This window comes from Ascaphus truei, chromosome 8 (assembly GCF_040206685.1).
Source record: "Ascaphus truei isolate aAscTru1 chromosome 8, aAscTru1.hap1, whole genome shotgun sequence".
NCBI lineage: Eukaryota > Metazoa > Chordata > Amphibia > Anura > Ascaphidae > Ascaphus > Ascaphus truei.
This window is the reverse complement of record NC_134490.1, coordinates 37,627,863-37,643,710: the sequence shown is the minus strand read 5'-3', so window position 1 is coordinate 37,643,710 and position 15,848 is coordinate 37,627,863. Positions and strand designations below refer to the sequence as shown.

Genomic DNA, 15,848 nt, shown 5'->3' with positions numbered 1-15,848 from the left:
TGCCCTGCATACACACACTAACACACTGATACACACACTAACACTGATACACGCACTTACACACTGATACACACACTAACACACAAACTAACACAATGATACACACACTGACACACTGATACACACACTGACACACACACTGACACTGATACACACACTAACACACTGATACACATTAACACACTGATACACATTAACACACTGATACACAAACTAACACACTGATACACACACTGACACACTGATACACACACTGACACACTGATATACACACACTGACACTGATACACACACTAACACTGATACACACACTAACACACTGATATACATTAACACACTGATACACACACTAACACACTGATACACACACTAACACACTGATACACACACACTAACACACTCATACGCACAAACACTGATATACACACATTAAAACATTGATACACACATACACACACACACACACACACACACACACACACACACACACACTGATATACACACAGTAACACACAGATACATACAAACACTGATATACACACAGATACATACAAACACTGATATACACCTTAACACAGTGATACACAGTCTAAATACAGACACACTGGTACACACAAATTTGGTATATATGTGTATATATATATATATATGTATATGTATATGTATATGTATATGTATATATATATATATATATATATATATATATATATATATATAGTGTATATATATATATATATATATTGATGTAGAGGTAATCACATCTACACACAGGGGAGGGATAAGCACAGATAACATTCCAAGATGCACTGTTTTTAATTAAACCCTTTCTTGCTTTATCCATTGTAACACCGGCGGAAGAAGAGATCAGTGTATCTCGAAAGCTCGCACAAATAAAAGCATTTCGTTAGCCACAGAACGGTATCGTCTATTCGTTTTTGATTTTATATATATATATATATATATATATATATATATATATATATATATATATATGAGAGAGAGGAGAGAGCGCACGCCCCATAGTATAAAACTGTATATTTAATGATGGGAAAGGGGAGGGAAGGGAAAGAAATACACTCACAAGGGTACAAATTTTAAAAGCATTTCGTGATAATATCACCACCATCCGGTATCTGTACTTCGATCAAACGTCCAGCAGTCTCTAGGAGGTGAAGGAACTGTGATCATCAGGATGTTCAGGGCGTGAAGAAAGTATCAGCGAAATCGTGCCAGAATCCAAGAAAATCTCTTTGCTGGATGGCCTCTGTGCTGTTGAACGCACGAACCGGCCTGTTACTGCGCATGCGTGATGACGTAATGTCCGTACGTATTGCGTAATGACGCTCCCTGACGCGTTTCGTCACACACGGGCGACTTTATCAAAGGGTAGTGGAGAGGGGATGGACGGAAGTATATATATACACTAATGGTAACGTGGCAACCAGTTAAACCAGCTGAATTTAACACTAAAACATTGAGAACTCAATCTACTAATTACTACCACACTAATAACTATAGAAATGGAGGTTAAAGGAAAAAACGGACCATGCCATGAATACTGGAGAGGCTAATATACCATAATGCTATGAAAAGAATATATATAAAATAACTAACATATGAATGTATAAGAGATTATTCAGATAAATCGATAACATAATAAAAGGAATAGAATTAAAAATATAATTGAAAATATAATTAAAAAATGTGTGAGTGCCCCTCTGTCATAACTCAGTAAATGATATCACTGCTAGACTATGCAATATCTATAATAAAAATTCTACCAGAGGGTCTATTCAATCAACACATTATAAATAAAAAATATATATGAACTAATATTGACATAAAAAACTCGAAAATCCATATGTTCAATTACTACAAAACCAATGAATAAAAGAGAAAAGCAAGAAGGAAAATCCATAAAAAATATATATAAATATATATCATAAATATATTCTATATATCATATCTAATAGTCATAACAAAAAATACATAAACAATATAGAAATATATAACATGGAAAATAATAATGCACCTATCAATTGAACTAAAATATGTATACTCAATAGATCAAAATATATATATAATACCAGTGTATTTGGTATATTACTGATAAAATGCAAGCTCAATACGAGGAACATATATGTACATGTAAATACTGTATGCATACAAAAATGATGTTTAAATAAATGTGATGTTTAAACATAAACGTGTACTGTACTATAGTGGAGATGTAAATATGTGTATCTGGAAAACATGTGCAAGATACTTAATAATACAATAAATGTAAATGGATAATATTGGGAACAGATGCCAGCTTCCAAGATCAAGAAAAGATCTGGGAGAGACTCAGACAAAAAGATGACAGAGGAAGGTAGAGGAGACTTAGAAACAGGGGGAGTATGTCCATCGGAAGAATTCAGACCAGCGTACTCACATCCAAACATTAATTTAATCCACCAGGGGTCAAAGTACCCAACTGGTGGATCCAGAAAGTTTCCCGCCTACAGAGGGTTTTAAACCGATCGCCCCCTAGAGCACAAGGAGAAATGCTCTCAAGTCCCATGATAGTCATGGACTTGGGATCCTGATTATGTCTGGATTTAAAGTGTCGTGAGACACTATGGGTATTTAATCCTTTTATGACATTTCTCCTGTGCTCCAGGAAGCGAGTACCCAGGGACCCGGTGGTGTGACCAACATATTGTTGATCGCATCCACACTGAATGAAATAAATGATATAAGTGCTTAAACAGTTAATGGAACTTAATATTCCTCTGGGCCAGTTTCATAGATTGCGTAGAAACTGTACCAGGGATATTGATTTTTTGAGCCAGTCTGATATACTTGAGGAAAAATTCTTGTCCAAAGGCTATGATCCCGATTTAGTTTCCGACTCCCTCAGTAAGATTGGCTCTGTGGACAGGTCAGATTTATTAAATAAATCCAAAATTAAATCTAATAAAGGTACACGTACGAGTTATGATGCTCCAAGAGAATCAATTAAGACTGATTTATCAATTGTGAGGTTTATTACTGTAGCCATGCTGTAAAATGGACTACAGTCATCTCTCCTGCTGGCAGTAAGGCCTGGTAAGTTATGGGCATGCCAGCAGTAATTATGGAGGTTTGCCCTCACACCCTGGTGAGGTGCCCTATGTATGGGTGGGAGTGGCCACATACTCTGAATCCATAATTAGTGATGTCAGAGTTGTGCCTGCCTCCAGAGGATACATAAGGCACAGCACTGCTCAAAAGTTAGAGTGGGTTGTAGTTGTTGGAGTAAGGAGCAAGTCTGAGTACAGACTTGGGAGGAGGCGGCTCACTAGACTGTGACCAGGGACCTGGCACAGGGAATGTCTTCCTGAGGGGAGATAGGGAATCCACCAGATTGGGAAGACATACCTTTCAAAGGGTAGTGCAGTGATCATGAGCGGCTGAGCACAACCGCTGTGAGGGGGAGCTGGCCCACCTCACTTCAATAAAGATGATCTTGTTCAATCATACCCTCGTGTGTAAGCGTGGACTAATTACACAGAGGGATGCACCACAGAGGAGTTCCTCACCAGGACCATCCACAAGCGGACGCTGGGATCCTGATGAGGTGGAGGTGCTGCACTGGATATAGGTAGGACTCAAGTACACTACCTCAGCACACAACATCATGCGGGAGACTCAGGAGTCCTGTTGCCAACAGGTGCACCACCAGACACTACACCGTAATGGGGGCTGGTTAGACCACAGGGGCCAATTTGAGATTGGGTGGGTCAGGCCAGGCCAGAAAATCCGTTACATTTGGAGGCGCTGCTGAGAGATGTAGACCTGTCAACAGGACAGGCTTTTGCTAGGCACACTAGGAAACAGGGAGAGTGTCTGCTGCCACTTTGTGCTGCGTTGGGACGGACCTAGGGGTAGTTAGGGGGCTGATGGAGTTTGTCAGTTCGGAGGGACGACCTAGGGGCCTGAAAGGAGTTGGGGGTTTGGAGCCGGGCTATAGTTGTCCTAGTCACCTTGAGGCAGTGCTAGTTGGTAGGATGCCTAAAGGGATAGCCTGTTAACGTGGTCAGGAATTCTGGAGAGGGTCTGCGCTAGGCTAGCCAACAGTAGGTAGACGCCCAAGTACTGCATGGAAGAGCCAGAGTACTCTAGCCATTGTAGACCACTTACCGAAGGGAGCACAGACTGGGAGGAAGGAGATACAGCAGACACAGAGAGAGTGAGCCTAGCCTGAGGTAGTGCAACACGAGTCCAGCCTACATTAGGTACACAAGGTGGTGCATCAAGGTAATCTTTATTGTACCAGTGTGGTAGCTGCCCCGCAGAGAGGAGCTCCATGTACAATAATCCTAAGTACAGTGAAAGAATGGCAACCGCTAGAATGGAGGATCCGCGCGGTGCGGAAGGTCCAAGATGGCGGACGGAGGCTAAGGGAGAGAGCGCACATGGCGTGTGTGCGGGTGAAGAGCATCCTACGGAAATGACCTTCACGAGCCTGCTGTGGAGTGGTGCCAAAGCTGTGGCTGCACCGTTTTGGTCCTGCCTAGGACTGCAGGGTACTACCCGGGAGGACAGTGTTGAAGACATTGTGCTTGTGGCTGGTGGGAAAGAAGGATCTGCTTGCCAGCCGGTGAGCGCTATACAGAAAGCTACCTCAGTTGCTAAAGTGATTGGGAATGCAAACCAAGATGGCGGCTCCCGCTTCCCTGGGAGACCGCGTGGGCTTATTGAAGAGAATTCTGCAATTGCAAAAGTTGCAGACAGTTGGCCGGGATTGGCGCCAAAGGAAGAACCCCACCCTGTTGGGGGTAATGGCGCGAAAGCTGTGGCCGCGCCCACCAGGACTGTGAAAGGTGTGGCCTCAATTACAGGACATCCTATTAAGCTGTGGGACCCGCCCATAATTGCTACTAGGGGGGTGGTTTCCAGCTTTGTCAGATGAGGGTGGAGCTGGTCAAGGGAGTGGCTGGCAACTCAACCCCTGCTTGTCAGTCTCGCGGAGCCAGTTCAAAGAACAGACCGCTGCTGCAAGTATCTCCTACTGAGACAATGGCCTGTCAGTCAGGAGCCAATACAATGGTCTCCACTCAACCATATTCAGCACCAGGAGGCTTACTGGTGATTCGGGTGGCGGGCACAGAGACTGTGGTGTGCCTCTGCTTGCAATGCAGGCTACCCGGCGGTACCGTGGGCACGGCGGCTCGCTGCCCGCAATGTGGTACACAGTACTTGTGGCCTATGCCTACATTTGTGCCCATCCAGACTGTTGAACCCGCGGGGGATACGGCTAGGCTGTCTGCCGGGTCCCCCGGTGCACTCTGGAAGGAAAGTGCGGATCCCGGAGAATGGGGAGCGGGGCCGGTTGCTAAGGCCAAGCCCGAGGAGAAAGGAGCGGTCGGTCAGCGTATCGACCGAGAGACTAAAAGGCGGTCGCCGCGAACGGTGACCCCGAGCAGAGTGGAAGCGGATTCCTCCGATGAGGAACCCAGAGTGTCGTCCGGTGCAGTGATCCGGCCCTTGGCAGTATCCTGTGGTGAAAATGGGAAATTACCACTTCCCGGGAGTATCGGTGAGAAGAGTCGGGTGTCGCCAATGGAGCGGAAGGCCGAGAGACGAAGTCCTTCCATTCCTGGGACCGGCGGGTCCAGTGGTGACGGGCGATCCACACCCACCCTTCGGAGCGGTAAGAGCAGCCCTTGTTCTCACCAGGCTCCGGTGACGGCATCCGTGGAGGAAAGGCGGTGTCAGGCCCAGGCGGTGCAAGAGAAGGCAGCGGAACTTCCGGATGTCGTCCTGGAAGAAGAGATCCCGCATGGGGATCCATCTCAAGATGGCGGAGTTTCCGGTTCCGGCGATGACATCACTTCCGGCGGAGGTAGCGGAACGACCGGAGAGATGACGACGACGCCTCGTCGATCGGGCAGTGCTTCCAGATCACCTGTGTCAACGAAGAGCTGGCAGGCTGTGAGGAGAGTCGAGAAGGGTGAGGCTCAGCCAGCGGAGAGTCCTCGCAGTGATCCTGGACAATATAGGGGTAGAGAGCTGGTCGGAACCCCGCGGATACCCACTGCCCGTCCATATGCCCAACCCCATGCCCTAGATAAAGCCCCTGTCCCAGTCACCTTTTCCCGTGGGTCCTCGTCCAGTTTGGGAATGTCGGGAGGGTCCCAGGGAACCTATGAGGAACGGACTGGGGAGAGACTGGCGAGCTTTACGTCCGATGATGGGTCGGTGGGTGGAGGCTATTCAGGGGAGGCATCCATGTCTAGTTGGAGCCCTAGCGTGGCTATCGTGAAATTAGAGGATCGGCCAAAGCGTGTGGGGTGGCTAAAGTCCCGATCTACTGGGACATCGGGGGTGTCTTCCTGGGGGGACACAGAGGAGGGAGACTCTCTAGAATCAGAGTCCGAGAAGGTTAGGGAGACCCGGTGGTGGGCCCCATTATTCGAGGGTTATGTGGGGTGGATGGACCGCACTCGGTTTCTACTAGTCAGGGAGGATGTAGTAGATTACTGGTGGGCTAAGGGAGAATTTACAGCAGAGAAGCGGAAAAGGGTGATGCAAGAGAGATGGTTCCAAATCTGCCAGAACCACATAGAGCCCATGGGTCCCAGTATATTGACAGACCCCGTGGACCCAGACGAGCCCCTGTCATGGGTGTTGCCAAGGAGGGCAGGGAATGCTAATTTGACACGGTGCAGCCGGGCTGAGAGGGCTAATACCGCCAAGTACAAGAATTCACATGGCTTGGAATATCCCTACGTTCCGGAACTCCTCATGCAGGAGATCGAGGACAATAGGCACAGGTAGTTGCAAGAGACCATAGAAGAGTATATGGTAAATAAGGGGGCTGCCATTAAGGGCAGCAAAGCCGAGGAAAGGATAGCGCACCTTATGCGGGTGTGGAGTATAGGCAGGAACGTCTATATGCATAAGGTGGTGTATCGACCTGAAAGGGGGTTGCCACGTGATTACAGTTTGACAGTCCTGGACATGGGGGGTAGGGAAGTTAAGAAACCCGATCCTCGTCACTATTATTAGGGGGAACAGGATGGCTGTTGCGTAAGTTAGTGGCTGTTGGTCGGGGCTTGCTTGACGCAATATTTTGTGAATCTGTCAATGTTGTGACTAATTATGTATGTCATTTTACAGTGCTTCCTGAAGAAAGGTACTTCAAATTTAGGTCCCAGCCGGGAGGGTGGGATTCACCAGGGGGAGAATGTAGCCATGCTGTAAAATGGACTACAGTCATCTCTCCTGCTGGCAGTAAGGCCTGGTAAGTTATGGGCATGCCAGCAGTAATTATGGAGGTTTGCCCTCACACCCTGGTGAGGTGCCCTATGTATGGATGGGAGTGGCCACATACTCTGAATCCATAATTAGTGATGTCAGAGTTGTGCCTGCCTCCAGAGGATACATAAGGCACAGCACTGCTCAAAAGTTAGAGTGGGTTGTAGTTGTTGGAGTAAGGAGCAAGTCTGAGTACAGACTTGGGAGGAGGCTGCTCACTAGACTGTGACCAGGGACCTGGCACAGGGAATGTCTTCCTGAGGGGAGATAGGGAATCCACCAGATTGGGAAGACATACCTTTCAAAGGGTAGTGCAGTGAGCATGAGCGGCTGAGCACAACCGCTGTGAGGGGCAGCTGGCCCACCTCACTTCAATAAAGATGATCTTGTTCAATCATACCCTCGTGTGTAAGCGTGGACTAATTACACAGAGGGATGCACCACAGAGGAGTTCCTCACCAGGACCATCCACAAGCGGACGCTGGGATCCTGATGAGGTGGAGGCGCTGCACTGGATATAGGTAGGACTCAAGTACACTACCTCAGCTGCCTGTCTGGGTTGGCAATCCCCACACAACATCATGCGGGAGACTCAGGAGTCCTGTTGCCAACAGGTGCACCACCAGACACTACACCGTAATGGGGGCTGGTTAGACCACAGGGGCCAATTTGAGATTGGGTGGGTCAGGCCAGGCCAGAAAATCCGTTACATTACAACATATAATCAGTCCTTTATATCTATCGATAAAATTCTCAATAATCACTGGAGCATCCTCAAGTGTGACCCCGATTTGGGGTCCATCCTGCCAGAGAAAGCTTCTATAGTCTACAGGAAGGCAAGAAATATCAAAAGTATTTTAGTTCCCACTAAACTTAGGTCAGTCCAATCATCCACACTTCCTGTTTGTGGGGGTCCTGTGGGCAATCATAAATGTGGACGTAGTCGGTGTATAACATGCAGACACATTCTTATCAAATCTCAATTTTGTTCAGCCATCAGAGGGACTACACATCTAATTACAAGTTCCATTAACTGTTTAAGCACTTATATAATTTATCTCATTCAGTGTGGATGCGGTCAACAATATGTTGGTCACACCACCATGTCCCTGGGTACTCGCTTCCTGGAGCACAGGAGAAATGTCATAAAAGAATTAAACACATAATGTCTCACGACACTTTAAATCCAGACATAATCAGGATCAAAAGTCCATGACTATCATGGGACTTGAGAGCATTTCTCCTTGTGCTCTAGAGGGCGATCGGTTTAAAACCCTCTGTAGGCGTCAAACTTTCTGGATCCACCAGTTGGGTACTTTGACCCCTGGTGGATTAAATTAATGTTTGGATGTGAGTACGCTGGTGTGAATTCTTCCGATGGACATACTCCCCCTGTTTCTAAGTCTCCTCTACCTTCCTCTGTCATCTTTTTGTCTGAGTCTCTCCCAGATCTTTTCTTGATCTTGGAAGCCGGCATCTGTTCCCAATATTATCCATTTACATTTATTGTATTATTAAGTATCTTGCACATGTTTTCCAGATATACATATTTACATCTCCACTATAGTACAGGACACGTTTATGTTTAAACATCACCTTTATTTAAACATCATTTTTGTATGCATACAGTATTTACATGTACATATATGTTCCTCGTATTGAGCTTGCATTTTATCAGTAATATACCAAATACACTGGTATTATATATATATTTTGATCTATTGAGTATACATATTTTAGTTCAATTGATAGGTGCATTATTATTTTCCATATTATATATTTCTATATTGTTTATGTATTTTTTTGTTATGACTATTAGATATGATATATTTATTATGTTATCGATTTATCTGAATAATCTCTTATAGATTCATATGTTAGTTATTTTATATATATTCTTTTCATAGCATTATGGTATATTAGCCTCTCCAGTATTCATGGCATGGTGCGTTTTTTCCTTTAACCTCCATTTCTATAGTTATTAGTGTGGTAGTAATTAGTAGATTGAGTTCTCAATGTTTTAGTGTTAAATTCAGCTGGTTTAAGGGGTTACCACGTTACCATTAGTGTATTTATATACTTCCGTCCATCCCCTCTCCACTACCCTTTGATAAAGTCGCCCGTGTGTGACGAAACGCGTCAGGGAGCGTCATTACGCAATACGTACGGACATTACTTCATCACGCATGCGCAGTAACAGGCCGGTTTGTGCGTTCAACATCACAGAGGCCATCCAGCAAAGAGATTTTCTGGGATTCTGGCACGATTTCGCTGATACTTTCTTCACGCCCTGAACATCCTGATGATCACGGTTCCTTCACCTCCTAGAGACTGACGGACGTTTGATCGAAGTACAGATACCGGATGGTGGTGATATTATCACGAAATGCTTTTAAAATTTGTACCCTTGTGAGTGTATTTCTTCCCCCTCCCTCCCTTTCCCATCATTAATTATAAAGTTTTATACTACGGGGCGTGCGCTCTCTCCTCTATCTTTTCTGCAGATTCCATAGGATGTGGTTATTCATTTTGAGAGCAGCCGGAGACCCCCTTCTACCCACGTCACCATTTTCATTGATGAACTATTTTCTAAAGGACTGGTTTTCAGTTCACTTTTTGAATATTATTATATTGTGTTATTTTTAGGTTATTTATTCATTTTTATTCAATATTCCATTTGTTTTATGCACAGGCACTTACACATTTAATACGTCATTGTGGCATTAATATCACATAAACTTATTTATTCACTATTAATATCCTTTTTAGGGCTGCTTTTTTGTTTTTTTGTTAGTCTCTCATATATATATATATAGACACATGGCTGCGTTTGGAAGCGTGGCCTGATTTACTAATGTTGGCGCTGTGAACTGCTTACAAAAAATATGGATTCCAATGTCTAATAATTCGGAGCGTATACAAAGGCTCCGATGACATCCCAAATCTGCATGTAACAGTGACACGTGTCTCTCCGTAGAATCCTGCTCCAGCGTGGTCTGCCCTGGGACACATTCTTGCGTGGTGGACCAGACCGGCAGCGCACACTGTGTCATGTGTCGCTCCTCCCCCTGCCCGCCGCCCTTCGCCTATGATCACATGCTGTGCGGGAACAACAACGTCACCTACCCCTCTGCCTGTCACCTCCGCAGGGCCACCTGCTACCTGGGGCGCTCTATCGGGGTGCGTCACACAGGGAGCTGCACAGGTAATTGCCCCTCCCCTCTTCTGCAGAGCGCTGGGTGACTCCAGGACTGTGTGCTAATGATCCAGTCCTGGCTGTGCGCTCCTATCTGCTGGTAGCTCTGGTCTGAAGACAGACCGCCCAGGGCAGGGGTTACCAAAATCAGTCCTCAAGGGCCACCAACACATCACGATTTAAGGATACCCCGGCTTCAGCACAGGTGGCCCAATCAGTGGCGCAGTCTTTGAATGAGCCACGGATTGAGCCACCTGTGGTGATGCCGGGATTAAGGTGACCAGATTTTCAAAATTAAAAACAGGGACACATAAAAGATTATTAATACAACAAATGCCATACTAAAAAATGAATATTTGTTATCTATATTTATCTAATAGTGTCACCATGGATGCTGTATTATTCATTCTACCTCTTCCCATTCTCTCTCCCTTGCCTTCCCCCATTCTCTCTCTCCATTTCTCCTCCCATTCTCTCTCTTCTTTCCCTCCCCCATTCTCTCTCCTCCCCATTCTCTCTCCCTTCCCCCCCATTCACCCTTCCCTCCCATTCTCCCTTCCCTCCCCCCTCGTTCTGTCTCCTTTCCCTCCCCCCTCGTTCTGTCTCCTTTCCCTCCCCCCTCATTCTGTCTCCTTTCCCTCCCCCATTCTCTCTCCCTTCCCCCCATTCTCCCTCCCCCCATCCATTCTCTTCCTCCTCCATTTCCCCTCCCCCATTCTCTCTGTCTCACCCCTCCTCCATTATCTCTCTCCCTTCCCTAGCCCATTATCCCTCTCCCCATTCTCTCCTCACCCCCTATTATCTCTCTTCCTCCCCCATCCATTTTCCCCTCCCCATCCATTTTCCCCTCCCCATTCTCTCTCTTCCTCCCCCCTCCTCCATTCTCTCCCCCCCTCCTCCATTCCACCCTATTCTCTTTATTCCCCCCTTTCTCTCCCCCCATTCTCTCTCTTCCCCTCTCCTCTATTCTCCCTCATCCCCTATTCTCTCTCTCCCTCCCCCTATTCTCCTCCCTCCCCTCCTCCATTCTCCTCCCTCCCCTCCTCCTCCATTCTCCTCCCTCCCCTCCTCCTCCATTCTCCTCCCTCCCCTCCTCCATTCTCTCTCTCCCCCTCATTCTCTCTCTCCCCCCATTTCTCTCTCCCCCCATTTCTCTCTCTCCCCCTTCTTCTATTCTCTCTCTCTGCCCTCCTCCATTCTCTCTTCCCCATTCTCTCTCCCCCATTATCTCAATCCCCCCATTCTGCCTCCCCCATTCTCCCTCCCCCCATTCTCTCTCCTCCCCAGTCTCTATATCACCCCCATTCTCACTCTCTCTCCCCAATTCTCTCTCTCCCCTATTCTACCTCTCTCCCATTTTCTGGGCCCTCTCCAGTGGCTGGCTAGTGAATTTTTACTTGGGGGTCAAGTGCATCCTCAGTCCTGATATCAGGGGACCACTGGCCCGCGCACGGACATCTGTAGCCAACATTATTGCACCAGTTATCACACAGTAATGCTAAATTGAAGTCCAAAATTAGAGAAAAGGGTGTGTTACCACCCCTTCTCTAGCTAGAAGCCCATTAATAGATGCACTCCGGGGCTATTAAGACGTAACATTTAATAAACTTATGATAAAAAAAGTCTACATATGAAATGAAATGTAAATAATGTTATACGGGGGTTGTGCTGTATTGTGTATAAAATATACTCTCGGTAGTAGTAGCAATATAACCTACTGAAGGGACCTAACTGTAGGTAGGGTAACTGAACCTCACAGGTGCTATTAACACGATTGCACTAATAGAATACCTGCTAATGGTGTGATAGGGTGTAGTCACTGACAGCATACCTCAAAACCAACCGTTGATTGCACAATGTCAAAATAACCCACAAGATGAGATAATTAGCTGACTGCAACAGGTATAACTATAATGAGAGGACTAAGCTAGATATAAAGCCACGGTGTCCGCGGCTCAGCTCTAACCTCGCTGTATAGTATTACTCCTAGCTGCTCAGTGATAGTGGTCTAAATAATGCAGGGTTATAATTCAACACAATCATTCGCTGGTGGTATGTGGATTGAGCCTGTGTAGGATGACACCTATACACTTAAAGAGCTATGGCATAGCAATATCTATCAGTGAATATAATATCCAAATATATCAAGTGTATAAGATGATATTCAATTTGGTCTCAATGTAATAACCCCATACATTGCAGTATTAGCTGGAAGGGGTGGTAACACACCCTTTTCCCTAATTTTGGGAAAAAAAATCCCTTTTAACTTTAATTAAACACCTACTCAGGGTCTGGAGTAAGACAAGCCGAACGCAATGTTATTTGAAGCTAACGCAAAGCCGTGTTAACACATCTCGTTAAGCCTGCGCTAATGAGGTAATTAACGGCTGTTGTTTTTAAATATAATTAGCTTTTTGGATTGGCGTTAAGCGCAGGGAACATAACGTCTGTTAGTGATTTTTATAACGGTCCCTTATGAGCTCTGTGTGCCCTGTATGGATGACTCTGGTGGGTGTGTAATTTCCCTCTTCCTAAAACACCACGTTGCCTCCCTCTTAGTTATGAAAGATAGATAGGGTTACGGCCGATGCACCCAGGCTGTGCTGAGAACGCTGGGTAATGCGGCAGGCATAAGCTTATAAGGGTCCAGTGGTGTAGCAAGACATGGCTGCGCCGCCGGGCAATTTTATTTTATTGCGTTGGCCACGCATGCGTGACCGGCACTCACCGACTGCTCTTGCGCATGCGTGACCGGCACTCACCGACTGCTCTTGCGCATGCGTTACCTGCACTCACCGACTGCTCTTGCGCATGCGTTACCTGCACTCGCCGACTGCTCTTGCGCATGCGTTACCTGCACTCACCGACTGCTCTTGCGCATGCGTTACCTGCACTCGCCGACTGCTCTTGCGCATGCGTGACCGGCACTCGCCGACTGCTCTTGCGCATGCGTGACCGGCACTCGCCGACTGCTCTTGCGCATGCGTGACCGGCACTCGCCGACTGCTCTTGCGCATGCGGGACCGCCACTCGCCGACTGCTCTTGCGCATGCGCGATCGGCACTTGCCAACCACGCATGTGCGATCAGCGTTTGCTGGTCATGCATGCGTGAACATCAAGCTCCGATCCCACATGAGCGTCTGGCAACTTCCAATCGCGCATGCGCAGTCAGCGGATTGGTCACCCAAGAGGACGGGCCCCCGGGCTTTGCCCGGGATATAGCTACGCCCCAGTAGGAGTCCATATTAAAATGGATTTGAATCAAAAGGTGACACTGTGTGCTCATTTGCATGTCGTTTCCCAGAATCCCTAGCTGCAGTGGAAGCACTGTATGCTAAGAGATAATGCGGGAAGGCGGGGCCGCAGACCTGTCTGAGATGTGTATGTGATCACGCGTGGGATTTGTATTTGCGGAAAGATAGAAACATAGAATTTGACGTCAGATAAGAACCACGTGGCCGACCCAGCCGGCCCATTTTCCTTATCTGCTGTAACACCGCACACTATTGGATCCTTGGCTGAGATAAAAACGTACACAAATATTATAGATACATACATATATTAAGGATCCGCGCTGGTTTCCCTGGTTTTATGTGACACCTCTTCTTGTCTGCAGATTTCTCTAAGTTTTCGATGGATCTGGATGACGCTGTGAAGAATTATGTGTGAAGTCAGCGTGGGCGCACGGACATTACATGTGTATATTGTACATACAGCGAGGCGTATTTATTAACTGGAGGTATTATTTATATGTATCGGGCAGGCTCTGCTGACCTACTAGTGACCACAGACACAAGGGGGCTTATTTACCAGTTGCCCGGCTTTAAGACGGGGACAAAACCCAGTGCAAGAAAACAACGCCAGATTTATCAAAGGGAAAACGCATTGCTCTCTTTCTCTTTGATGAACCTGGTGCTGTTTTGTGCACTGGTTTTGCTCCAGGAGACTTTAGTAGAAAGATCCTAAAACGTGTCCATTTAGCACCAATGGGACATACTGATTATCCATACTGATGAGTCCCTCCCACTGCAGGGTGACACAGTGACACAGACAGAAGGGACACGTGACACATGGAGTCTCCCACCCACTGCAGGGTGACACAGTGACACAGACAGAAGGGACACGTGACGCATGGAGCCTGTCACTCCCACTGCAGGGTGACATAGTGACACAGACAGAAGGGACACGTGGCACATGGAGCCTGTCACTCCCACTGCAGGGTGACATAGTGACACAGACAGAAGGGACACGTGACACATGGAGTCTCCCACCCACTGCAGGGTGACATAGTGACACAGACAGAAGGGACACGTGACGCATGGAGCCTGTCACTCCCACTGCAGGGTGACATAGTGACACAGACAGAAGGGACACGTGACACATAGAGCCTGTCACTCCCACTGCAGGGTGACATAGTGACACAGTCAGAAGGGACACGTGGCACGTGGAGTCTCCCACCCACTGCAGGATGACATAGTGACACAGACAGAAGGGGCACGTGACCCCAGGAGTCTCCCTGCTCTTTGTTCTGTTCAGGACACACATCCGGATGTTTAACCCGCTCACTCACACCATGTGCAGTGTTTATAACCTGATAAAACTGCAGGCTGGGGGAGATTTATCTTATGTAACCTAACCCCTGCAGTGCACCCCGGTTGCGTACAGGGAGCTTCTGATCACCATTTAACTACTTATCTGCTGTTCCCATTTTTGGGTGAAATTTGCCTTTTATCTGTAAAGTTCAAATGCCCCAGTGATGTTTTTTTTCTTTCTATTTTTCTATCTCTGTGTCTCTCTCTTTTCTATCTAGGAAAATAAAACCCTTAAAATACAGAGCGTGGTTCTTTGTCTCTAGGAAATCCCATCTGGTCCCCAGCGTGCTGGGTGACTGTGCTGTTCTTACTGGGTTACACCCAAACCTTCTGTCTGATCACAGCTAAAGCTCCTAAATCGGCAAAACAGCAACCTAACTTGTGAAGTGCCTTGTTGCTTTAAGAAAGCGGCTGATGTAATATTGAGCTCTGAATGTGAGCGTAGGTTTTAAAGATCCCTATTTAAAAAGCACACACATCATATAAATAATATGCGCTGTCAGAGCTCAGCGACAGACACATGAGAGACAGGGGAAGACTCGTTAAGTACTAATGTGGGGTATCGCACCCTGATACAGAGTTACTGACAATTATAGTCAAAGGGGCGGGTGTGTATCTGGGCCAGATTCCGGCAGATCTCCAGCACAGTGCATCTGTAATCATGTTCAGCCAGCGAGGGAATAACCCTCTCCTCTGCTGCCCTCCCGTGGTATGAGAGGGGACTGCAGCTACCACAGTTGTGCCTTTGTATATATATCTTTATTCATATAGCGCC

At 46.7% G+C, this 15,848-nt stretch overlaps 1 protein-coding gene across 1 annotated transcript in view; it reads left to right on the top strand.

Annotated features, from left to right (window-relative positions):
* Positions 1–15,314, top strand: part of FSTL3 (follistatin like 3) — a 38,427-nt gene extending 23,113 nt beyond the window's left edge. The window contains exons 4-5 of the mRNA XM_075611495.1: positions 10,262–10,489; positions 14,098–15,314. Of these exons, the coding sequence (XP_075467610.1) occupies positions 10,262–10,489; positions 14,098–14,150 (281 nt within the window). The 3' untranslated portion in view covers positions 14,151–15,314. The remainder of the gene's footprint in view (positions 1–10,261; positions 10,490–14,097) is intronic.
* Positions 15,315–15,848: the final 534 nt, after the last annotated feature.